Source organism: Portunus trituberculatus, chromosome 47 (genome assembly GCF_017591435.1).
Source record: "Portunus trituberculatus isolate SZX2019 chromosome 47, ASM1759143v1, whole genome shotgun sequence".
NCBI lineage: Eukaryota > Metazoa > Arthropoda > Malacostraca > Decapoda > Portunidae > Portunus > Portunus trituberculatus.
Window position 1 is genome coordinate 14,627,790 of NC_059301.1, and position 26,964 is coordinate 14,654,753.

Below are 26,964 nucleotides of genomic sequence, written 5' to 3' on the forward strand. Positions count from 1 at the left end.
AGGAGGAAGAAAAGTAGTAGTAGTATTAGGAGGAGGAGGAGGAGGAGGAGAAGGAGAAGGAAGAGGAGGAGGAAGAGGAAGAGGAAGAGGAAGAGGAAGAGGAGAAGGAGGAGGAGGAGGAGGAGGAGGAGAAGAAATACAAGAAACAGAGGTGGCAAGTAACAGAAAGCCTACCCTATTATGTGACTACTTTCCAAAGGTGACTCTTTTAACACACACAAGAAAAAGTAAGAGGGAGAGAAGAAATGAGAAAATAAATAGAAAGAGATGGAGGAAGGATCACGAGGAATAGTTACTAGATATTCTTTCAAATAACTTAATAACTCAGTCAGTGCCATCAGAAACAATCCTCGACAAGGCAGCGCTGGATAGAGTCATGATTTTAACCCCTTAAGTACCATGACGCGTTTTCATATTCATTTTCCTTACTATTTGGTGATTTTATACAGCTTCACAAACTTATGTGGGGACTTAAATAGCAAAGACTATGGCTATTAATATCCTTGCCTCCATAGACCTTTACTAATGTCAATAAAATAGTCTAATCGTACACAAATTTCAAGGTAAAAATGTGACCCAGTACTAAAGACGTAAGCTGAGAATTCCCTGCACTCGAGTTTCACAGAATTTTTCTTTTCCATCAGTCTCATGTGCTCAAACACTTCTCTGCTTCACTTCCATTACTTCAAAACTCTTCTTTCTAAATTTAGAGGAGTTTTTTCTTTTTTATCAAAGGTGTTTTTTACGGTTCGAGAGGCAAAATGACAAATTTCTACATTACTAACTGGAGAAACACTCTTGAAAACCCCGCTAATAATTTCTGTAGGCTTGGAAAAAGTGGTGAGAGAGCAAAGTGTTTCTGATTTGGGACCTAAAACCCATCTATCCCTCTGGTAACATTAGAAATCTGACCCACCAAAGAATGTGTATAGCTGATCATAATACATTAAATTCAAGACAAACATTGAGCACAGTAACAAACAAGTATGATATGTTACTAGACAACTGGCCACGACTGTACCATTGATAGCATAGGATAAGAAAGGGAACTGCTTACAAAACGAGAGAGTAAAGCAATAATGAAGGTGACACAGCGCAAAGAAAGGTCCTTAACAAGCCGGCAGTAAGAGTCCGGGTAGAAAAGGGTCCTCTAATGCAGCGTGGCGCCCATTTACCCCTAAGACGGAATGAAGGGTGCTACGCCGAAGGTCACGGGGAGGAAGGACAGAGGGTACGAATTACTGTCACATGTTAAAACACTAAAACCCAAGTACGTAGTAACAGTCCACGCGTATACTGCACTGCACACCACCCAAAACGAGAGGACGGTTAGTGCCTGTGTTCGAGTCTTCAAGCATGTCACGAGGAGACGAGGAGACAACGAGACGAGAGGAGAGAAAGAGAGAGAGAGAGAGAGAGAGAGAGAGAGAGAGAGAGAGAGTGTGTGTGTGTGTGTGTGTGTGTGTGTGTTTCAATAAAGCCTCAATCATTTCTTAAACTATTTCGAGAACAGGAGAAACATTGATAGATCGATACATACATAGATAGATAGAGATAGAGATTAATTCATTGATACACAGATAAATAGATCGACAAATTGGCAGATGAAGATAAGAGACGTAGCTTAAATGGTAAACTCTGAAATTCCCTGCCTCCTTCTGTATTTCCAACTTCCTATCATTTGACTTCATTTAAGAGAAAAATTTCAAGACATTTATACCTTTTTTTGGCTTACTGTCTCTGACCTGCATGGGAACTGGCAACTAAGTGGGCATTTCTTTTTTTTTTTTATGTTGTCCTTGGCCAGTTTTCCTTTGTTATATAAAAAGAATTTATACTGTAACTTCATATTTCACTTAACAACGGAACCAACATAGGAGAACATTATGAGCCGCACGCATTTCATACATTGCTTCCATCTAAGGGGTTAAAAAATCATAACTCTCGCATTTAACACCCACATTCTTAAATACTCCTGCGCAACACCTTCACTAGTTCCAAATGGCTGCATTCGAAGTGACACGGATATCTAAGGATGTTTCTGTAATTCTAGTGACATGTTAACAAGTTTTCAGCGTTATCAACAGGACAAATACGCTTTAGAACATGGCCATTTGTCTCTGTAGCCTTTGAAAATGGTCGCGGTGAGACAGGGAAGCGTTTCTGAATATGACGCTTAGACTATAGTCACAGAATTCATCAGAAGCTTTGTGGTAGAGAAAAGGAATCTTAACATCTATCAAATTCTTAAATAGTTCGTGAAAATGTATATATATATATATATATATATATATATATATATATATATATATATATATATATATATATATATATATATATATATATATATATATATTACGTTCTCTCTCTCTCTCTCTCTCTCTCTCTCTCTCTCTCTCTCTCTCTCTCTCTCTCTCTCTCCAAAAACACAACTACTTAAACCGGGAACCACGAATAGAGATACACACCTTAACCTCGAGGTACCGATGTGTGTGTGTGTGTGTGTGTGTGTGTGTGTGTGTGTGTGTGTGTGTGTATCTCCTCTGTTCGTCACACCTAATCGTAATCGTCCATGTACCGTCATTATCAGACAGACACACGTACCATCGACAATAGAGAGGTGTTGCCAAGGTTATCCTCCTCCTCCTCCTCCTCCTCCTTTTCCTCTTTCACCTCCTCCTCCTCTTCTTCCTTCTATTGCCTGATCAAACAACCTTCCCCATTTCATTGGATAATTCCGTAACCATATTATTCTGGCAGCGAAGAGTGACCTTGACGGTGGTCGTAATAAGAAAAACGCATGATGTAAAGTATTTCCTCGTCACGTGTGTACAGTTACGGCCGGGGAGGGAAAATGCAACATACACTTGAGGCTAAATAAGTGTGCCTGTCTGCCTGTCTCCTCGGTGTAAATCTACCTGTCCGCCTGTCTTAGTCGTGTAATCCTGCCTGTGAGTTTTGCTGATCACTGCTTTTTCCTCGGCGTTGTAATCATCCTGGGGACACGACAGGGCAGGGCCGCACATGGCAAAATACTTCCATAACTATCATCCGGGCTGGGAAACGTGAGGGATTCTAAATTGCCTGACGGGATGCTGAGGAACATTACGACGCCGTGTTGGTGTAGCATCGCTGTCGACATCAAGGCATTCCCTTCCGCAGCCTCCTCTTAACGACTGCTAATCCTCATGGGCATGTTTTTACAGGCGTCAACGTGGGGTGTGTGGAAGAAAGAGGGTTTAATACGCCAATGCTACTCTAATGGTCGTCTCTGTAAATGAGATTGAAGGGGCGTGTGCACTGAGCGAGGGTTTTATGACATCAGAGTTGTTGCAGTGTGTGTGTGTGTGTGTGTGTGTGTGTGTGTGTGTGTGTGTGTGTGTGTGTGTGTGTGTGTGTGTGTGTGTGTGTGTGTGTGTGTGTGTGTGTGTGTGTGTGTGTGCTGGCAGTGCTGTTTCGTGAGGTGTTCCGAGGTGAGAGAGAGAGACAACTTGAAAACGGAAGCAAGAAAAGAGCAAACTATTACCTGCGTGCGATAGTGTCAGTTTGTACATGAAAAACTCACACACACACACACACACACACACACACACACACACACACACACACACACACACACACACACACACACAAACCACCACCACCACCATCACCACATGCGTCTCTATCAAGTCTAAAGGTATCATGATGTGGTGTACCTGCATAAAAGAGAGAGAGAGAGAGAGAGAGAGAGAGAGAGAGAGAGAGAGAGAGAGAGAGAGAGAGAGAGAGAGAGAGAGAGAGTTGTACGCCATTTCAAAGCAAACCTACGAATGTCCGTCTTATGATCGCCCAAGACTCATCGTACCCATTAAGTCGCCCCACCACAGTACTCGCAGCCATTTAAGGCGGGCTGGACAAACGGAGAGTGTGTGGCTGGCGGGCGATCCTTCCCTGGGTGTTTACTGCCTCGCGCGCCGCCACGATTCTTGTTGACTCTGAGCACGAGAAATGTCAGCCTCATATCCGCTTCGGTTTCTGAGTGAAGTTAGTTTGATTCTCTTTCACATTGGAAAAGGTTTTCATTGTTTTTGTTCTATTCTCTCCGACACTCGAATGCCAGCCATGAATTTTCAGTAACTGGAAATATACTAAGCTAAAATAATGGTTGATTAAAGCTCATTATTGGCCATAGATTTCTCATAGTGGACAAAGCTACGATTCTGACATATACAGAGCCTAGATGTTCACTAAGAGCTATTTTGTGGGATGTGGTTTATACTTTTCTATCTTCTGCCATCGCAGTACAAGTTTACTATAGTTTATGTTTCCTACCTTCCTTACTTTATGGACAAACTAAAGAAAATTATTATTTTACTTAGGTGACTACGATAAAATTACAATATTCTCATTCCAACATGTAATAACATTCATCCTACTGTACATAATCTTTAGTAGATAACTGAAAATAAGAACATAATAAAAGAGGGAAGCTGCAAGAGGCCTCCAGGCCTACACGTGGCAATTCCTGTATGAGTAAAACTACCTAATTCCATCTGTCATCCCCATTACCCCTTCAGTACTGAGAAGTATTTTTTCATTGATTTTTGGGTGTGATTAGACAATTTTATTTGCATTAAGAAGGATCTATGGAGGTCAGAAGAATAATGATCAGAGTCTTCACTATCTCAATCCACATATAAGTTTCTGAACGTATATAAAATCACCAATTAGTAAACAGTATATATATGACATGTCATGGTAATGAAGAGCTTTTTTTTTTTTTATACCATGTGGGCTTTTCACGGGAATTTATGGGCTAAAGGGGATACTTTTTAGGGTACCTCCTATCTCAAAGCCCACCCGCTAGGAAACCGTTGCCCTGAGTGAGGAAGCCCAACCTGCACTCAGATCGTGGTTAGGATTCGAACCCGTGCGCTTGGAGACCCCTCGGATCCCAAAGCACGCATGGTTCCACTGTACCACGGCGGCTTGAGTGTGAAAACAGAAAAATGCGAACATCAGCGACTAAGCATATCAAATAACAATAGTAAAGACAAGTATAGCTCTGTACTCACCCTTGCTTGGCTCTTGGTTCCCCAAATGGTGGAGAACTATATTTCGATGCTTCACTGCGCCTCGGTAGCTACTCAAAAGCGCACACACAAATCTGAAGGAAAAACATGAAGAGGTAAATTCTGTTTGTAACCCTACTTTTCCTTACAAGGTAGATATTTTGAGGCATCTCATGAATAAGTACTGTTCAAGTGATAGAATATGAAGGGAATCACTGAAATGGATACGAAAGATAGACATCACTTCACAACTGGCTACCATCAAGAAGCTGCACCGTTGTCATGCAGGAATCAAATGTACTGACTTACTCGATCACAAAAAATTGATAAATGCTGCGTGGATATTGACCGGTGATTAACAAACAGACCACCAAATCAGGAGTCTCAGTGTCAAGGGGAAGGTGATAAGTGGCGATGTCACTGGTCATGTTACAAAGCGTACAAAATATAAAGAAGTTATATTTGGGAACCTATGTGCCTACGTCGAGGATTGGTGACCTACGCAATACCACTCCGCGCCCAGCGGCTTTGATGGTGATAACGTCTAACTAACTTAACAAGAAGCACGGAAACCCGGGCTTGCTTAGCAGCTGTGAGTTGGAGATTGGTGGTGGGTGGAGGGAGGCGTTGGTATGTTGTGACACAGGTTCCGGTGTCTCTAGGAGAAAATGGCTGCCGCCACGCATCAGCCCAACGAGGCGGCTATGGTGGTCAAGTCCTCGGCTTGACCATCGTAGCGGCAGCAGTGACTGCCGCTATCTCCAAGTCACTGTACTTACCACTATACTATACGTGGACGTACCCGCGTAAATGGCTGTCAATCCCCATGTCCGCCCGCCTGCCGTCACGGCCAGCTACCTACTGATTTTTACGTTATCTGTGCCAACAAATATGTGTGTATATATATATATATATATATATATATATATATATATATATATATATATATATATATATATATATATATATATATATATATTACTCCTTTCAGACTGTCTTTATTCTATTCAAAATGCCTCTAATCTGTTAAATTTGGCTGAAATTTCTTTAATTTTGCTCATCTCTTGATCTTTGCTCTCTACTTTTACCTACCAATGACACACACCAGAAAAGAAAAACAATATAAACTGAAAATAAAATAAAAACACTTATTCAATCAAAAAACCATTCATGTAATTAGAAATGAATGAGTGTACGTGTATGTGTGTATGTATAATGCCTGACTGCAGCACAAGCCACATTGCTCCGTACAATATCACCTGCATGCATGCTTCTAATGCGCCGATAACTTCAGGAACACTCCCTCTTAGGCTAAACAAGACATAATTCCCTTTATGTAATCTTCTGAACGGAAGAAATAAATATAGAAGAACCTGTAATATACTCACGACTGAAGATGCTGATCTTAAGATTCCTTGGTGTAGACTGGCAGAGTCCTCGAATGGCGTCAAGTTTGATGCGCCCAGTGAGTCGCTATACCTGAAGCAGTGAACCTTCCCATAGTTCCGCTCCGTTTTCTTGGACCGACTCACTGTTCACCGCGGGGAGTGATAACGGCCAGGAAGTAACATTGAATGCACGGTAAAGCAAAGCACAAAGTGCCAAAAATACTTATCATTACTAAAACGTGAAATGTTAGTAATAAAGGTATATACTATCATACTGTGACGATGCTTGCTTGAACTCTCATCTAAGTACATGTTTGTATTCTTACGAGGGACTTGAGTACGTTGTGTGAAAATTTTGCGATAGAAACTTTATTCATTTTTCTTTATGGAAGGATCACATACAGTTTAATCAAACTTTACCATGTGACTTTATTTTCAAATGAGAACATTGCGTCATATCGTGTCCGTCAGGTTATAGTACGATAAATGTATCCCACTTGAGATTTTCACTATACTTTACAAGTCCTTGCGATCTTGCAGAACATCTTGTAACATATGCATTTGTTTTTGAAGTCAGAATGAACTAAAGAAAGAGCGTACCATCATTCCATATATTGTCTTCATATACAAACGATACAACAGCTTCTCTATATTAGTTTATTCCAAATACATTATTGGAAACCAAGGTACCTGAAAAAGCAGCATAATATGTATGCCAATGTACTCTCCAATTGTCTTTATTTCAAATTTTGATATTCGAGTGGAAAGTTATGACGAATCGAAAAGAAACTCACAAACCATAATTTCCTGTATTGTGCAGAGGAAGGTGACGCCGGAATGAGCTACCTGTGGGATGGGTTCAAGTAGTCAAGTAATTATTATGCAAACCATAATAATAATCAGCATATAATGTACCATAAATATATCTCATTAAAGTGCATGTAAGTCAAATACATGATTGCTTTATATCATAAAAATATACTGCATAAAATCTATTCAAATAACCAAACAATAATAAACTACGCACGTATACAATATAGTACAATACATGAGATAATAAAACTGTATGCTTTATAATGATATCATTGCTTAAATCATTAGAAAATACTCCTATATGAATTAATGTCAATTCACGTGATGCCATGAAACGCAGACGGTTTATTAAGTGACAGTGTGAGTAGGTCAGTCAGAAGTAGCTGCTACACAAGTACACACTAATGGTATGAGAATGGTGGGTGTACAGTACAGGAGTCTCAGAAGCTATTGGTCTCATGAAAAGGGAACTTATCCACAGTATGATTTTTTGTTTAGAAAGGAACATTTTACATGAACTTGTGTATAACTTTCCTTATTCTGTGTAACTGTAAAACTTGTAATTGGTAAAGTTGGGTTCTGTAGGAGTGTATTAGTCCAGTCCTGTGATATGTTATGTAATGAATATCGTTACTTCCCTCAAAACAAACTCCCCACGAACATTCCACCCACAAGATTTCCCTTCATGCAATTCCCCATGATAAATTGTGTTAGTGATAAATTTTTCATGAGGACAATTACTCTGGGTAAAATTGTCAAAAAGAAATGCTCTCGGGTGACATTAGTTTGAGTGAAGTTTCCATAGAAGCGGTTAATGGAGGGTCGCAGGCAGAAGAGGACAGGAAGGGATCAATGGTGATGCTAATGTTACCTGGGGAAGACTAGCAAGCCACTAACTCAACATCGACACACCGTGGTCAACGTGCAAGATCACAATGACTCAGTTATGTGTATGTATGTTAATTATATATTGTATGTCTTATGAAGACTTGTCACATGCCGTGTATGTACAAGGCTTTACACTGTACACTATTTGTTTTAAGAAATGAGTATGTAAAAGTAACTAAAATAATTTACATACTTCTTCATGATGCTTTCCTAGAAAATTAATGTAGCTAAAATCTATCTTCCTGCACGGTGGGACAGTACTGTTGTGTTTATGATGTGACATGTAAACCTTCAGCACTCAATGTAAACCAAGGTCTAGACCCTAACCTCCAGGAGCATCGCACCGCAACTACCAACTCACTCTTCTGGCACTTTTCCAAACACTGCACTGCTCTTCATTCTGACACAGTATCAATAACTGCCAAGCAAAATTTTCTAAATAAAATCACATGTGCTCGCCAGTAGATTTTCTCCATGTTACAAATATGTGCACATTCACAGACAGAGTGAAATGGAAAGATGTTGAAATGAAGTATTGTCTTTTGGATGCATGACTGGGCTGTGATGGAGAGGTGTGCAGAGTACCAAACACTCCACCTCTTCCATTACCAAGGAAGGAGACAACGTCACCCAGCTGTCTCCTAACTGCATTTCACGCAATATTTGGGCGGAGGAATGACTTTTCTTGTTTGAAAAACAATAGTTCTTGATAATGCAGATAGTTGAACTGCACCATGACGTCAACTCTCACCAGTTAGCATATACGTGGTACGTTCAAGCCGATGTGAGAAATATTTCAGCGTGTACATTGAGCACTGCACTGGGGCCAATGTGCTGCGGCTGTCACCGGGAGGATAGGGACTACTGGCAACGGAGGAAATGTTAAGGTATCTTTTCACCAAAAGTTGTACAGTGTGAATATTATGCATCTAAATTCTGCTTTCTGAAGATGAAAATAGCAGTGTGAAGCCAGCAAGTTATGATTATGGTTACTTTGGTAAAGAATACTGTGGTTATTGCCATAGTCATGAAATAAGCTGAGTGTTCGTGAAATTATATACGTATATTACGTACAAAATGAAAGAAATTATGTTATGAGTTTATCATCTGCAGTTGTTATAATGGCCAGCATTACATTAAGTATTACAAAGGCTATTGGGTTTTGTATATGATGTCATCTATCACACGTGTGATATAATGCATATGTTTACAATATTCACAAAGCATGCATGCATCTTCAGTGGTTTATACATTTAGTGTATATGCAGAATAAGTTGGGTAGATTTTCTCCAGCAGTGCTGTACAGATTGCTGAAAGATCCTTCACTGCATCGCTGTTCATCACTTGCCTCTTATCTACACGAACTCCTACACTCCACACAATTCTCACCATTATTATATGTATTCATATATATTATATCATATTTTATGTATACATATATATATATATATATATATATATATATATATATATATATATATATATATATATATATATATATATATATATATATATATATATATATATATACTGATATAGATAACATATACATAAACGGACACCCAGACAAATATGCAGCACTAGTCATGTTGTTAAGCCGTAGATTCATGTGGGTGCAGTCATCAACATCCTTATCTGTAGAACACTTAACATAATATACATGATACAGGAACCTAAACATTTCTTTACCAGCAACAAATATATATATATATATATATATATATATATATATATATATATATATATATATATATATATATATATATATATATATATATATATATATATATATATATATATATATATATATATATATATATATATATATATATATATATATATATATATATATATATATATATAGGTATAACATAATTGTATTCATAGTGGAACTTCCGTGCTAACAAATGACAACAGTAACAATCTCTTTGTCTCTCACTCAGTCCTTCTCTTGCGGTAAGTGTACGCACCTCGCCACACTGGCAAAGCACCGGCCCCACTCCTCACCAGGCACGCCTCGGAGCCTCAAGCCAGGAATGCAGAGCGAGTCTGTTCACTTTGTGCTCTAAATGCTTCTCTCTAACAATCACAATTTTACTACAATATTTTTCTCATCACATCGAATAACAAATTAACTAATAACTGATATGCAAAATTATCTTCAATTTTAGGCCTTTATAATTCCTTCAGCTCATCCTCTCACAAAGACACAGTGTTCAATTGCTGCCATTCAGTAACGATTTTACATTTGTAGATCATTAAAGTCTAGTCACACATTTCTTGTTGGACAATAAGTCCCAGCATTTACAGTTAAATCTGTACAGCAGCAGCAGCAGAAGGCAGATGAACGGAGGTACTTGCTGTCCATACTGGCTTGGGGTCTTAGCAGCATTCCACACAGTTTTGTGCTTCAGGTTTATCTGCAAAACAGGACATTTTGAATCTGAACTAAAATCCCTTTTGCGAATTTGTTAGACACTGAGAAGTGGCTATAAATATAATATCAGTAAATATGATAATACATAATCATTGATACGCTTGATTTATTGGTTTCACACATGAGAGTGAAAAGATACTCACTCATGCCTTCACCAGTAGACTCTCCCTGATCTCATCATACCTAAAGTGACAAAATGTAATCAGTTACTTCGGTATAACAATTAATGTTATGTAGTATGACTATAATTTTCAATAATTTACACATATTAAAAGAAAGTTACAAAACTATTTGACAATGTTGGTTTATGCAGTCATAGATTGGGGTCAGTCATTGGGGTAAGACGGCAGGTGGTGGGGAGGACACGGTAGGTGGGTAGGTGGTGGAGGCCGGGCAAGACAGGTGATGAGGGAAGAATCAAGCCTGTGACGGGGATAGGAAGCAATAGGTCCAGGTAGACAGAAGAGGACAAGGCGAACCACTCACTGTTTGACTCTGTCCGGAATGCACACTTGGTCCATTGGGATAAGGCTGGAGAGTTCTTTCAAACTATTTACAAATCTCAATTTGCGGGTAAATTTTGCACTGTAAAGAAAAGTGACCACAAGTATATTTATGTATACTTTAGTACGAAATGAGTAAGTGAAAACAATTTATGATTGATTTTTCACGTTAAAACACGTAAGGTGATAAAGTGTGTGATAAGAATAAATAATCCACAAATGATGATGGAAGTGTGTAATCTCCAAGCAATACCTGACGAAGGGACGCGTCATTACCACCACCGTCTTCACCCAGAAGGTTGGATGCACCAAGTACAGGCCTTGCAGGTTCTTCCGGAGCCTCCTGTCGATCATCTGGTAGCAGCGCTGTGGGGACACAAGCAAGGTAATCAAGGCAATCTTCCTGCCATTACTTCACTCTGTCCTCAGCCCTTACTTTCCTCATCTGAACTATCTCTCGGAGTAATACTGTCCACCCCATCTCGTCAAACTACATATATGTATCAGATCCAGACTCATGATACTGATCCGCATGCCTCTACACTTCACCTTGAGCCAGGCGAAGGACGGCATGTTGCCCCGCGTGGTTGCTCCGTGGAGGTAGATGAGAATGTAATCTTCAGCGATCAGCTGGTCCAGGGTTGTCAGGACATACCTGGAATTCCAAAAGAAACGATTCTTAATGGGAAGTTAGAATACTATAAGTCCACTCAAGTCGCAGGCATCAGATAACTCATAATTTCAATTTGTAATCATCGAAAGTGTCGCGGGAGCATCGCTCACATGAAGAGGTTGTCCATGACGTAGTCGTAGTCCTTCCGGGATCTGTCTGGAAGGAAGCAGGCGGAAAACACTATGATGGCTTCGCTGCTGCCTAGCAAATATCCTCCGTGGCTTAGCACTTTCTTGTATGGCTCAATCACCTGAGAGAGGGAAATATGTAGATAAGTGTGTGTGTGTGTGTGCTTAATTATTCACTAGTACATCTATTCATTCATTCAGAGAATTTCCTGAAACATTTTCCTAGAGAACCATTCATAACTCACGCCTGAATATAGATACAGAGTAAAATATGAGGTAAACACTCCTGACATGACTGACAGCTTTAATTCTCGCATCCACAGTCAGACGCGTCACCTCATGAGATGGTGGCCACGCTGGTGCTGCTCTCACCTTCATGTCGATTCTCCTCTCGATGCCCGATATGACAACTGAGCGCCACGACCTTTCCTCGCTGGCTTCCTGGCTGGTGGTGTATTCCGGCAGGGGATCTATCCTTGGCTGGGGCCCCAGACCTGGCGTGTGAAGTAGAACGCGATGACAGCTTGTAACATGCTTTCCATTATTCGACTGATCACACATAAGGGCCACTAGCTTAATTCTCGTACACTAAGGCTGGTATTGATTAGAAATATACTTTTACAAAACTTTACAGTCTTGAGGAAACACTGAGTTTAGCAACAGATCAGAAAGTCAACGAACAGATACATAAAAGCATCCCTTCAACGTCTTTCATCAATGCTACAGGGCCACATCCACAGCACGAGAGGGAGGAGAAGCAATGATGAGAGAGATGGATGGAGGAGGTGGTGGAGGCTGCCCATTCATGTGCCGCAGAAAATATTGAATTCATTACCAAACGTCTCATTAATAGACTAGTCATATGAAGGACGTGGACATGCAAACTACGTCATTTTCATCAGAGTAAGGTAAAAGCATGCATGGACATGTTGGACACTAAGAGGCAGGCCACCGACCCCCTGGATATGGCTGTGGGATGATGCGGCAAGGGACATAGCAAGCGTCTTCCCCTTACGCTCCATGATGGACTCCTCTAGCTCGTCTGGGGTGTCGATGTCGTCCGGCGTGAGCATGTCGGTGAACTCGTCGTGGGACAACATCTGGGCGTCGTCGTCCTCGTCATCGCTGTGCTGACTGAGGGACGAGATGGAGTGCTGGTCGTCATCCACAGCCACCGTCAGCAGCTCCTCGGTGACGGTCAGGCGCTTCTTTCGGTTCACTTCCAGGCTAGAGGGTCGCTCTGTGCGGGGTGGGGGGGGCGGGGAGGAGTTGGACCACGGCCATGTTTTGAAGTGGTGATTGATCTCTGCTCTACACATGACGTCTACTGCAGTGCATGGAGGGTGGGATGGGAACGGCGCTAGGCGGCAACACTGAGGACTAGTCTGGCAAAGGGAGATACCATACACCGCGTACGTTCCTTTCCATGAACTACTCTGTATGTTACTACCAGTGAAAACCGTTTTGAGAAGTCATGATAGTCAGCTGGTCAGACAGTCATTCCATCATAAAAATAAAAGAAATAAAACTATTCCAGGCTGGCAAGATTTACAACGTCCGACAGTCAGGAATAACTAACGGACGATTTTTTTCCCTACCACGATTCTATTAAGGCCTCGGTTCTTAGAAGCTGCTCGGAGAGAGAGAGAGAGAGAGAGAGAGAGATTAGTTTGATGCGCATTTATTCTGAAGCAGTGCGAGGATCCATGCCCTCTCTTCATCTTCTGAACTTGACTTCTGTTTTAACCTAAATCTGTGTAATGAGCAGCAAATCATGTGCATACAACGCCTCCCGCAGGCCGCTGTCTGGGTGCCACGAGGCCCGCATGTCTCCCTCTGGCGAGGACGGCACCCGTGCTGCCGCTGGGGGTTCAGGTTCAGCACGAGGTGTGGTGATGATAACAATGGTGATGATAGTGATGATGGTGGTGGAGATGGAGTTGATGAGGATCAACATCATCATCATTATCATGAGGATATTAATAATAATGATACTAATATTAGTAAAAATAGTAATAATGGCAATAATTACTATCATTATTATTATCATTATTATCATTATTATTATTACTATTATTATTATTATTATTATTATTATTATTATTATTATTATTATTATTATTATTATTATTATCATTATTATTATTATTATTATTAATATTATCATTATTATTATTATCATTATTATAGTAATAATAGCAATAATTACTTTTATTATTATTATCATTATTATTATTATTATTATTATTAGTAGTAGTAGTAGTAGTAGTAGTAGTAGTAGTAGTAGTCATTATTATTATTATCATTATTACTACTATCATTATAATTATCATTATTATTTTTTTTATTATTATTATTATTAATATTTTCATTATTGTTATTATTAATGTCATTATCATTCTTATTATTATCATTGTTATTAGTTTCAATATTGTTTTTTTATTATCATTATCATTATTATTATTATTATTATTATTATTATTATTATTATTATTATTATTATTATTATTTTCATTTTGAATAATGTTACCATTAATGTTGTTGTTGTTGTTGTTGTTGTTGTTGTTGTTGTTGTTGTTGTTGTTGTCGCTGTTGTTGCTATACCATTATCAGTACATAGTCATGATAGAGGAAGATGTATATACGAGCATGCGTACTTTGGTAAGTCAAGAGTCCGAACAAAGTCAATTCTAGATCAAATCTTGCCAGCCTGCAGTGCATCTATTGACTCAGTATTTCAATCTGCATTACCTTCAGACGCTACTTAAAAGAAAATGTGTTCAAGTTCATTTCACCATTTCTTGCTAATGAACCATAGAAAAGAGGAAAAATCAACTTAATTTGCAATTCAAAACAGTTTCCTGACTGGTGTTGGGTCAAGCACGTCCTGCCCCATCCCTCCGTGGCCGAGGGAGAGGGCCCAGCTAACCTTTCCTCAGGGTGACCTGGCCGGTGGGCGGCGACACCACGGCCGTATACAGAGAGCGGTCCTCCTCTGTGGGCGTGGCGGGCGGCTGCGAGGTGTCTTCCCGCTCAGCCAGCCGCACGCCGCCACACTCCTCGCTGGGGTCCACCATGTACCGCAGAGCCGTCGGTGAGTTTGGGAAGTCCACTGAGGAAGCAATGAGATGAGACACTGCTCGCCTGCCCTCCATGACATGGCTACTACCACACGAAGGAACAGTAACGAAGAGCAAATATGTATAATGTAGGACTGCAAAGCTACGTATCAGTTTTCACCATGTTTTAGTATGTTTGGTTATGTATTCTGTATAATAAGTGATATGGACAGGAAAAAATTGTTGATAAGAGTGAAAGGGGGATGAAAATTAAGCTATTATGGCGCGAAAAAAGAAGAAGGATGAGGGAAAGAACGGTGGATTGCATAAGACAAGCTGAGACGAGAGAAAAGTTTAGATGTTTTCAATATAGACAAACAAAGGGGGCTGGTCAAGTGTAGCAGCCATACAAGAACATGCCAACATTTACACACTGAACAAAGACTGAACACGCTCTTCACCTGTCTCTGGCTCATATATCTCCGTGTCTGGCAAAGTGTACTCGAGGTGGGAGAGGTTAAAAGGGGCGGGCTTCTGTCCTCCCGCAGGCGCTGCAGCTGCTTGGCCTGCTCCCGAGGCTGAAGAGAGGTCCCTCTCCAGCGCCGCGCCCACTAGCCGCCCGTTCTGCTTGCATGATGGAAAGTAACTCATTATCTTTTCATGTTTTTTTTCCGAGAATTAAAGGCTCTGAGCGGATACATTCTCCACCCAGATGAACACAAGGTTGCCTTCTGTTCTATATAGTAAACCATTTGCAATTTACGTAATTTTCTATACTTTTATCTGATTTACGTACACAAAACTAGATAATAAAGACACTATTTGTTCATACTAAATATCTTGTGTCCTAATGCTAGAGAAAATAGACAGCAGAGGGTAGTATTTTTAGTCAAGGTGTGGAAGGATTCAGTCGTCTTAGGAGGTTCGGTCACAAGGTTAGCAAAGTCGATTACGTGACGAAAAGCCGTGCTACTTTCTCCTTACCTGCATTGGAAACCTTAAAGGGTCGCGGACACCCTGCTCGTAGGAGTAAATGTTATCGGAGAGAGGCGAGTGATTGGCCAGGGTCCCGCTGCTGTTGCTGGCCTCGGACACGTCCATGCTCTCCTCACTGGCTGGGTCAGGAACACCCTCTCCAGCCGAGCTACGGGGGGGAAGCAGATCAAGTCAATACAAATGGTCTCACTTCTATGTCAATATATACCTACTTACTGCACACACGCACACGCACACGCACGCACGCACGCACACACACACACACACACACACACACACACACACACACACACACACACACACACACACACACCATAACATAACAAAGCAAATCCTATCCCCTCACCATTGTGTTTCTAACATATTTCACTTATTCAACACCACTACCACTTTCATCACCACTACCACCACTGCCATTAGTGTCCTGAAGCGCACAGCCTCCCTTTCCACTGCCCGTCATCTGTCTCTTAACACAATGAACACACGTGATCTAAAACCCACCAGAATGAAAGCTTGTGTCTTGATGCTGCGTTGGTGTCTTACTGATTCACCTCTGTCACACTGCAGTAAGTCATCTCACATTACAATGGCGACACTTCCTGTTATTATCTACCACGCATTGCAAAATAAATTGTTACTCGTAATAATGATAATTAAAATATAGGGCATGTGCTTCTATTTAGTTTACCGGTACGTTATAACAATATATTAGCAAATGTATACATGGATGAATAGATATATAGAAAATAGATAAATAAATGAAAAAAAAAATAGTGTTATTTTCATCACAGGAGACACCAACATTTGCGTGGCGCGACTTGCCGCCTCTCCACCCGCTGCTGTTAACTTTGTACATCATCCCGACAATCTTTCACCGCCAAGTATCATCAGCACATGTCAGAGGGTGCTCCAGAGGTTCTTATTTGCCAAGTTTTATAATTTCGTCCCTTTTTGTGTGTGGGAGCTTGGGGAGAGAGGAGTTTTCACACTGCTGCGTCAACTCCATGAAGTTCATTAAAATTTTACGGTCTCCTTGGAGCTCTAACCGTACCATAGCTTTAAACGTCTCACCCACATAATTCGCATACGTGTTAAAACTCAGATGGAATGTAAATATCTTTTGGAATTCTTGCACTATCTAATATCAAAAGAACACATTAAAGAATATTGTAGCATAAAAACTTAGTTGAAGCTGCAAGCCAGTAGGCCACAAGCGCAGCGTAACAACTGCTACTGACGAGCGTGGTGAGTGTTAGCCTGAAAATGAAGTGCACTGCTTTGCTCTAAACGTGAGTGAAATTTATCGTGCGACAGCGATACATATCAGAGGGAAAAGGCATGAAAGCTAAAATAGTAACATGACATTTGAGTTTCCAATCTTCATCCATCCTCTTTTATTATGGCACTGTCAGGAGTGGGCAATTAAACTATGAAGACTACACGCGTCACCTGCACCACTGAGATCAGCATGAATATTATATATATGAAGCGAGTAATGTAATTGTTCCATCGCCACATCCTCCTACCGCACGTAACACTACTTACATATATACGTGTCTATACAAGCACACTTAGCAGTCGGTCTCCCGTATAGCCACAGCCAGATGACAGAGTGAAGCCATGCAGACGCTGACTTGCTCGCTTCACACGTGACGGCTGGTGTTTATTATGACCTACATGTCAAGTACACCACAGATCGTGCTCACTCTTCCGCTGCTTTCTCTTCGTGCTGCTTTAACACGGAAACTACATGCACAGGAAGTTAAAGTAGCCATGTGCAAGCAAACCTGACAGCCCACATAGCGCTTTGAGAGGAAAGTGGAGAGGCGCAGATCCCTCATCCAACATCAAAGGACAACTTGTACCGTGCAGACTGCCTGTGAGAGACCAGAATACGAAGGAGGAGAGAAGAAGGCGAACACGGAGAATGACAAGTAGGAGCAGGAGGACAGGGTGTGGTGGTGATGGAAATTGTAGGTAACAGTGCAGGAGAAAAACAGTTCTTTCCTCCTGCACCTCTCTCTCTCTCTCTCTCTCTCTCTCTCTCTCTCTCTCTCTCTCTCTCTCTCTCTCTCTCACCGCCATCTCCTACCACACAGCACTGACACTGACATTGGACCATTTCTCGCCAACAGAAGCAGATAAGGTAAGGTTTAGCTCTCCCATTCCCCTTCCATCCTCCTCCACACCCTCCAAGCTCCCCACTGCACTACTATATAGTACTGGTTCAGCTCTCCTACCCCTCCTCCTCCCCCTCCTCCTCCCCCTTCCCGACCCTTGCTTCCCACTGCGCTACTGAACACTGGGCCATGCACGAGAAGAGTCTCCCTGTGGGTTAGGAAGCGCCAACGTGCCTGTGAGCGAGGGCGGCAGGGCTGTCTGTACTCACATCTCGTTCATGTTCACCTGCAAAGAAACGAGGAATGAATACAGATGGTGGTGGTGGTGGTGGTGGTTGTGGTGGTGGTAGTGGTAGGGTTTGTTGTTGTTGGTGGTGGTGGTGGTGATGTTATTGTTTTTGTTGTTACTGGTGTTGTTAATGTTGTTGCTATCATTACTGTCAGTATTATTAGAATATTTTACTACTACTACTACTACTACTACTACTATTATTACTACTGCTACTACTATTACTAGTACGACTACTATACTACTGCTACTACTACTACTACTACTACTACTAATAATAATAATAATAATGATAATGATAATAATAATAATAATAATAATAATAATAATAATAATAATAATAATAATAATAATAATAATAATAATAATGACAACAACAATAACAATAGTAATAGTAAAAACAATAACAAGAATAATAATAATAACAATACACATGTAAGATTTTATGAGAACTTTTCCTCTTACACAACTGGAGGAGAAGATTTGATTCATTTACATATTACTCTCACAAATCGTCATACATTATTCATGGCAATTTCCACATTCAATCCCAGGCGTTACGTGTGCAATAATGGACAAGCAGAACCTAAAGAGAATAAAAGAGCGAAGTGAGACAGCTACCTCAGTGTGTGTGTGTGTGTGTGTGTGTGTGTGTGTGTGTGTGTGTGTGTGTGTGTGTGTGTGTGTGTGTCAGTACGCGTCGCACTGCCAACCAACTAGTAATATAATGAAAAAAGGTACATAAGCTTAGCCAATCAACGGAAGACAAGGAGATTAGTTGAGTACATCAATGTTCCGCGAGATTAAAGGAGTGACTGCCTGATTAATACTCCTGCCACTAGTCGTGTTGCTGCTGCTCTTGCTTTTGCTACCACTCCGTCTGCAACTACTTCCGTTATGACTACTACTACTACTATTACTACTACTACTACTACTACTACTACTACTACCAACACCGCTTTACCACGACTGCTTTTACTACTACCACCACCACTACCACGTCTACTACTACTACTACTACTACTACTACTACTACCAACACTACTTTACCACTACTACTTTTACTACTACCACCACCACCACCACCACCACGTCTGCTACTACTACTACTACTACTACCAACACCACCACTACTATTACTACTTCTACAGCTACTACTACTATCAACACCACCACCACTACCACCACTACTACTTCTACTACTACTACTACTACCAACACCACCAACACCACCACCACCACCATCACCACCACCACCACTACTACTATTACAACTGAACACAGAAAAGAGTCAACCCTGTTACTTAAGCCTCCACTCGATATATAAAAAAAAGCACATGTACCTGAATATCACTGGCTTTCACACAGTAACCTGAATAGCTTCCACCAGACACTGTTAAAACCAATCGAAGTAAGACACGGAAGCGCTTGGAAAACCCTGTCCCTCCACGGTTTTCAGCGCTGTGCCAATATTTGAAAGGTACAGCCGGGTTATTCTCCTAAGCACGTGCCTGTCTAGATTTATGAGACTCAGTGCAGGGAAAGGATCCGGTTTCCGTTTTGTTCTCTTTTTAGTCATCAAGTTTTAATGAGAGCATTTATGACTATGGGGATGATAATGACTGTGCTACCTTAGAGAGAGAGAGAGAGAGAGAGAGAGAGAGAGAGAGAGAGAGAGAGAGACTACCTACCACTATTACTAGTTAACCCCTTCAGTACCATGACGCGTTTCCATATTCAATCTGCTTACTATTTGGTAATTTTATACAGCTTCAGAAACTCATGTAGGGGGATTAAAACAGTGAAGACTGTGGCCATTGATCTTCTGACCTCCATAGACCCTTCCTGATGTCAATAAAATGGTCTTATCGAATACAAATCTCAAGGTAAAAATGTGTCAGTATTGAAGAGGTTAAACAATAGTATGTAAAAATGATCATTCGGTCTCACTTCATTAGTTGACATACATAACCGTCCCATCATTCGTTGCTCTCATAACCTGTGGTCATCAATAAAAGTTCTTGAATGCATAGAAGGCATCATCACATGTGACCTGAACAAATGCCTTAACCCCTTTAGTACTGGGACGTATTTTTACCTGAGTTTCGGGCGTGATTAGATTACATGTACATTAGGAAGGGTCTATGGAGGAGAAAAGATTAATGGCCAGAGTCTTCACTATCTCAATCACCAAATACACCACATAAGTTTTCTGAGGCTGTATAAAATCACCAAATAGTAAGCAGAATAAATACGAAAACACGTCTTGGTACTGAGGGGAGTTAAAGAAACCACAAAAATTCCTTTCAACAATCAGCGGTCAAATTACTAATAGATCGAAGAACACATGTTGACAAAGACGAATTCACGTAACATACAAGTACCTACGCTGCACCAGAGTCCTCCACGCTGGCCTGCGGGGACCTGCCTGGGACTCGGCGGTATATACATTGTTTGGCGTTGGAAGGCCGGTGAGGGAAGGGCCGAGAGTGAAGGGTGAGGGGTAAAGGGGGACGATCCACTTTGGTTTAATTGTAAAATCTATACTCGCTATGGAAGTTTAAGGGGCTGACAAAAATGAGAAAAAAAAGCAAGAAGAAGTCGGATGATATATTTAAATGAGTATGAATCATATGTAAATTACTACACGGATATGTCTTGATTTACTGGGCTTTTCAAGTGTGTGTGTGTGTGTGTGTGTGTGTGTGTGTGTGTGTGTGTGTGTGTGTGTGTGTGTGTGTGTGTGTGTGTGTGTGTGTGTGTGTGTGTGTGTTTAGGCAGGGGCTAAGGGGACGAACAAACAAAAACGTCCGCAAAGAGGTTCTGGAAGGCGCCGTCCTCGAATCATGCCAGCCATTTCACCCCGTTGTCTCATTCACTGCACAACTGAACCAACGCGAGCCACACCAGGACTGCAAACGTCCATACAAACACCAACATACCTTTGAGTATATCCCTCTCCCATCTGCACACACACACACACACACACACACACACACACACACACACACACACACACACACACACACACGGATGAGAGAGAGAGAGAGAGAGAGAGAGAGAGAGAGAGAGAGACAGAGAGACTGGACTAGCCGGCGCCATGAAAGTGGGGAACACCAATACAGACTATACAAACTGAGTCTAGTTATCTCGAAATCTGGCAGTGCTGGCGAGGAGAGAGTAGTGAGTGGCTTGGTTCTGGCGTGAAGCGGCGGAGTGATGTCCCTGATATAGCACTGCGGGAGAAGTGGGATATGAAGTGTTTGCAAGGGATACACCGTCAGCACGCCAACTACGCACCCGTACTACAGATGAAGACTCTTTGATTCCAGTTCGCAGCGGGACTATCGGGTCTCTCTTTCACAATACTGAGAGAGAGAGAGAGAGAGAGAGAGAGAGAGAGAGAGAGAGAGAGAGAGAGAGCTGCTTTATAAAGATTTTTTGGTGGGGAAGGAACAGATATATCTCTCATACGACGCGTCTTAGCTTGGTGAATCTAATTTCTTGGCGTCTGACTCAATTACGATTATGTTGCCATGTCGACACGCGAGACTGACGTGGGTTGCGTAAACACGAAATGGTGAACATACATACTGTGTGCAGGCACTGTACCCTTTGTAAATGTCGGGTTGCTTTCGTTACTTTTCGTCGTTATTTTTTCGCCTTTTTTCATGTCTTCTTGTTTCCACATTCACCTTTTTTGCTAAACTTTGGAATATAGAAATGTTAAATCTAAGGTTTTCTTTGGGCAATGAGCTAGAAAAAAAAAAAAAGAAGACAGGTGTACTCGAGAAATCAGCACTGAATATTACCATCTATCACACTAACTTACAAACAAAATTACGGATGGAAAGCTACGTTACTCTGAATACAGTGTAAGTCTGAGTTTCCCCTGCGTTATTAGATTCGATGAGAAACTGTATATTGACCTGAAGATTATACCTCTCACTAGGGATGATAGCACACTAGACTTACCCTCACTCTACATACACCCACTCCTTATCTCCGTACTACTACGAGACTTACAACCATCGCGCACGCTTGGTGACAGACTGTCTGGTGAGTAGCGTGGCCCTGGTGTTCCAGCTTCAGTGTTCCAGGTCTAGTCAATGAATGAAGTGTCCTAAGGCGACAGTGAATTTCCATTGGCACAGGAGACTTTACTTTCCAAGGTCGTGAATTAATCTTTTCAGTACTGGAACACATTTTTACCTTGAGTTTTGGGTATGATTAGACGATTTTATTGACATGAGGAAGGGTCTATGGAAGTCAGAAAATTAATGGCCAGAGTCCTCACTTTTCTTAATCCCCACATGAGTTTCTGAAGCTGTATAAAATCAGCAAATAATAACCAGAATGGATATGTACTGAAGGAGTTAAAACATGATCTAAGTAAAGGAAAAATCCACGAGCAGTTATGAGCCATACACTTGCGAGAACCATGTTTATTAATGTCTATTTGCATTTCTGTGCATTATCCTGCCTGTCTTTATGTTTTTACCTTACAATCGACCAGCATCTCTATTCTTCTCCACTACCATGTGTGTTTATGTGTGTTTATGTGCACCATTGAGTGGCCTTTTATATGTTATTGGTGATGAATGTTCAGTGTTCCATCTTTAAAGGCGTCCTCACATGAACACTAACAAGCGGGAGCCTGAAATAGAACATTACTGCATTCCATTTCATTTTTTTCAGTTTCCTCTATTACCTGTCCTCCTCCACTCCCATCAATCTCCTCCTCCTCCTCCTCCTACTTCTCTTCTCCCTTCTCCTCCTCTTCTCCCTCCTCCTCCTCCTCCTCCTCCTTTCCTCTTCGTCGTCCTTCTTCCCCCGAAAATAGTCTGTCCATCATCTAGCCTCTCCGTTAATTGGAGACTGAGAAAATCTTTGTATGTGTGTCTGTGTATGTGTGTGTGTGTGTGTGTGTGTGTGTGTGTGTGTGTGTGTGTGTGTGTGTGTGTGTGTGTGTGTGTGTGTGTGTGTGTGTGTGTGTGTGTGTGTGTGTGTGTGTGTGTGTGTGTGTGTGTGTGTGTGTGTGTGTGTGTGTGTGTGTGTGATATCGATTGAAAATACAAGTACTAGATAATGACAATTACTGGTTTATTGGGAGACACACAAAAAAGACTTAAATTCATATGCATCCAGTGAAGTCAATAAGGATGATATGGTTGCCGACTCACGCCTTGTTGAACGAATCTCCCTTCCGAGAACATCGCACCTTACTGAAGACCTTAATATAGCTAAGGCAACACACACACACACACACACACACACACACACACACACACACACACAGAGAGAGAGAGAGAGAGAGAGAGAGAGAGAGAGAGAGAGACAGACAGACAGACAGACAGACAGACAGACAGACAGACAGACAGACAGACAGACAGACAGACAGACAGAGAGAGAGAGAGAGAGAGAGAGAGAGAGAGAGAGTGTGTGTGTGTGTGTGTGTGCAGAAGTAGTATACAGTAGTAGTAGTAATAATAGTAGCAGCAGCAGCAGCAGTAGCAACAACAACAACAGGACTAATATTACTTTTCATCATTAATAAGAAAAGACGGTTTTTCTTAGCTCCTCCCTACTAATGGCACGGCGCCGCCTGGAGTGTTTGACAACCGCACAGGAGGAGAATGAGGGGAGCAGATGAGAGGCAAGAGACAGTGGATCGATGTACTCATAGCATAGGTCGGCGGGTTCGGAACCACCATATCTTCGTTACATCATCATAATACCAAGGCAGGTTACAATGCAGACTTACACTGGAGAGGAGAAAAATCATACCTACTCGTCTCTAGCATACTTGCCCCCACCAATCAACGCGGGTACACAGTTTATTGAGCAGTGCCTGTTAGTGAACTTGGGTATATGCACAGGCTATAGACCGGCGCCTGCTAGTCATCGTGGGTACATCGGATATTGGTGTGGGCCTTTCAGTGAACGTGGGTACACAGGATATTGGTATGCCTGGAAGACCTTGGATACATAAACATGACACTGGTAAAAACTGAATCCCATCTTTATTTCCCTCCCGGGTGTGTTTCCTTATTTTTCTTTTACGTACTTATTTGTATTTCCATATTCCTGTCCTTTTCTTCCACTCAACGCCATACTGATGTACAGATGAGCTAAAACGAACAAACCTTCCTCATTCAGAATATTGTATCTTCTCTTTTTATGCATTTTCTTTTTCTCTTTCTTTTTTTCTTTTTCTTTTATTTCCTGCACCCTTCCTGCACGCTGACATAAAAACTTTCCCCCCAAACTACCTGCCAATGGAGCAAAGTGAAGCTGATGTTAAAGGAGGACGGCCAGGAGCAGCGAGGGGCCAGGGTGAGTCCCCTTGGTGATTTTACTAAGGCCCCAGGCAACACCTCCTTCAGCGGCTCTTTTCCTTCCTCCGGCCGTCAGGGAAGAGGGACCGGGACGAGGGTGTATGCGTGAGTTTAGTGAAGATGAAGAGCAAGTGTCATTATTCTTAGTCCGTGTAAGAAAAGGTCAAGCATCGTAACTTAGTGGATGAGTAGGTACTTGGAGGTGGTACGCGGTATATGTTTAAAGAATTATGACGGAAAGCAAGTAGCAGCAGATTCGTAGGCCCTTACATGTTATTTTATATCAGTTTTAAGACATTAAGGTTATAGATATGTGATGAGGGGCACATTCGGTCATCTACATATCATTAACCCCTTCAGTACTTACACGTATTTATACCTTGAGTTTTGGGTATGATTAGACGACTCTATTGACATTAGGAAGAGTCTATAGAGGTCCGAAGATTGATAGCCACAGTCTTCACTATTTTAATCGCCACATAAGTTTCTGAAGCTGTATAAAATCATCAAACAGTAACCAGAATGACTATGGAAACGCGGCATGGAACTGAAAGGATTAAGTTCAACGATACGAGTCACCAGTTCTTATGTTGTGAAATTCAGTAAGTTTTCACTCCTGAACGAATGAAATATAGGCCTGTGTTCAGAAACGCTTCCTTCTCTCACCGCTATTATTTCCAAAAACCATAGAGACGATTAGCCGATTTCAAAAGTGCATTTTTCCTGTTGATAATGCAGAAAACTTGTTAAAACGTCACTAGAATTACAGAAACACCCTTGAAAAACCTGAAAAACTCGTGTCACTTCAGCAAGAGCCCTTTGAAAATAGTAAAGGTGCTGTAAGGCGCGGAAGTGTTTTAGAAGATGGGGCTATATAGTGTAATGAACCAATATTTTCCTTACAAGTCATAAGAGTAATCCAGAATGTTTAAACACCAGCGAGGAAATGTAAAGGAGTAATTCATTCTCACAAAGACATCCAATACTAAACTCTCCGACCTTCACCTTCACGAAAACTCAGAGGAAGGCGAAGAAACTAGAACTGAACTGAAAATTTGATGTCAGGGTGGGGTCGATCGCCGCCTCGTAGCTCCCCAGTGTGACCAGGCGAGAGACAACGGTGAAGAGGAGGAGAGAGAAAAGAGAGAGGTAGGGAAGGACAAGATGGAAGGTGGTGAGAGGGAAAATGGGGGAAAAAGATACATGTAAGGCAGGAAATAAGGAAGGGAAGAGAAAGAGAAAGGAAGAGAAAGGAATCGTTGCAGAGGGGAAAGGCCATAACGCCACGAGCAGAGGAGCAAATAGTAATTCTGACAGTTCTCCTCTGAAAGCAAACCTCGCCAAGTCCAGATTTCTGTCCGTGGCTTTATTTCTCGTCTCTGCTTTTCTGTTTTACTCTTAGCTCAGATATTCCCTCAAAATATTATACTGCCCAAGTGTTGAGAGTTTCAGCATTACTTCTTTGGTGCATCATCTTGTAATAGTGACAGATGTGAACTGATAATAAGGCTAAAAACATAAATCAACGTCAGGGAATGAATCAAACAAGTAAGAGTAATATGAGTGAAGCAAGGAACAGCTGAACGCAGACAAACGTAACAAAAAAAGCATCAGAAAGTTGTGATAAACTAGAATAAACAATCTCAGAGAATCAGATATCAAAAGGAGGAACTTGTAGTGAAAAACATGAAAAACTAGATACGGTATCCATTATTTGAAAATTTTGACACTTTTAAAAATTACAAAACACAATGCCTAAATGAAAAAAGTGTGATCACAGTTTTGTTTGTACTCTAATTGAAGGACGAGCAGTAGCCGGCGCGTCCCTCGAGAAGCACCACCTCATTATGCTCGGCCCCCTCCCTCCAGCCGGCAACAAATTAATAGCAAGGAAAGGCTCTTGGGCACACAGCGGGAGAGAATTATCATGCAGAATAGAATGTGATGCACTGCAGTAAATTCGCACCTTGTTAACACGCCAATCTTGGACAGGATTTTATTTCAATTAAGCTTAATCAAATCAGCGAGTCATTATGCGCGCATGTAATCAGTGGCTATGAAGTCGAGATGAACGTCATTGATTGTAGGGTAATCAGCGCATGTCACGGTACGATAAACATCGGTACTCGCGTGTACATGTTGCCACTTATGAAGGGATGCGTTTAAGCACAGTAATTATAACAGAGGGTACGGTGCAATGGCAATGTCACAATACGCATGAAAGAATACAATGATAATTATTGCCACGCGACAAATATCACAGTGACATTCGCAGTAA

At 41.4% G+C, this 26,964-nt stretch overlaps 1 protein-coding gene across 6 annotated transcripts in view; it reads right to left on the reverse strand.

The window, feature by feature from the left end:
* Window positions 1-7,039: 7,039 nt before the first annotated feature.
* Window positions 7,040-26,964, reverse strand: part of LOC123520581 (protein prune homolog 2-like) — a 39,933-nt gene continuing 20,008 nt past the window's right edge. The window contains exons 2-13 of one of the 6 annotated variants that reach the window (XM_045282972.1): window positions 18,329-18,345; window positions 15,928-16,087; window positions 15,405-15,570; window positions 14,814-14,996; window positions 12,900-13,124; window positions 12,257-12,378; window positions 11,867-12,006; window positions 11,633-11,738; window positions 11,337-11,449; window positions 11,067-11,165; window positions 10,724-10,763; window positions 7,040-10,563 (exon numbers count right to left, since the gene is read on the reverse strand). In XM_045282972.1, coding sequence (XP_045138907.1) covers window positions 10,724-10,763; window positions 11,067-11,165; window positions 11,337-11,449; window positions 11,633-11,738; window positions 11,867-12,006; window positions 12,257-12,378; window positions 12,900-13,124; window positions 14,814-14,996; window positions 15,405-15,570; window positions 15,928-16,087; window positions 18,329-18,339 — 1,365 coding nt within the window. In that variant the 5' untranslated portion in view covers window positions 18,340-18,345 and the 3' untranslated portion in view covers window positions 7,040-10,563. Of the gene's footprint in view, window positions 10,564-10,723; window positions 10,764-11,066; window positions 11,166-11,336; window positions 11,450-11,632; window positions 11,739-11,866; window positions 12,007-12,256; window positions 12,379-12,899; window positions 13,125-14,813; window positions 14,997-15,404; window positions 15,571-15,927; window positions 16,088-16,440; window positions 16,520-18,293; window positions 18,346-26,964 lie in introns of those variants that run through there. The other 5 variants (XM_045282975.1, XM_045282973.1, XM_045282976.1 and 2 more) reach the window with 5 other exon arrangements.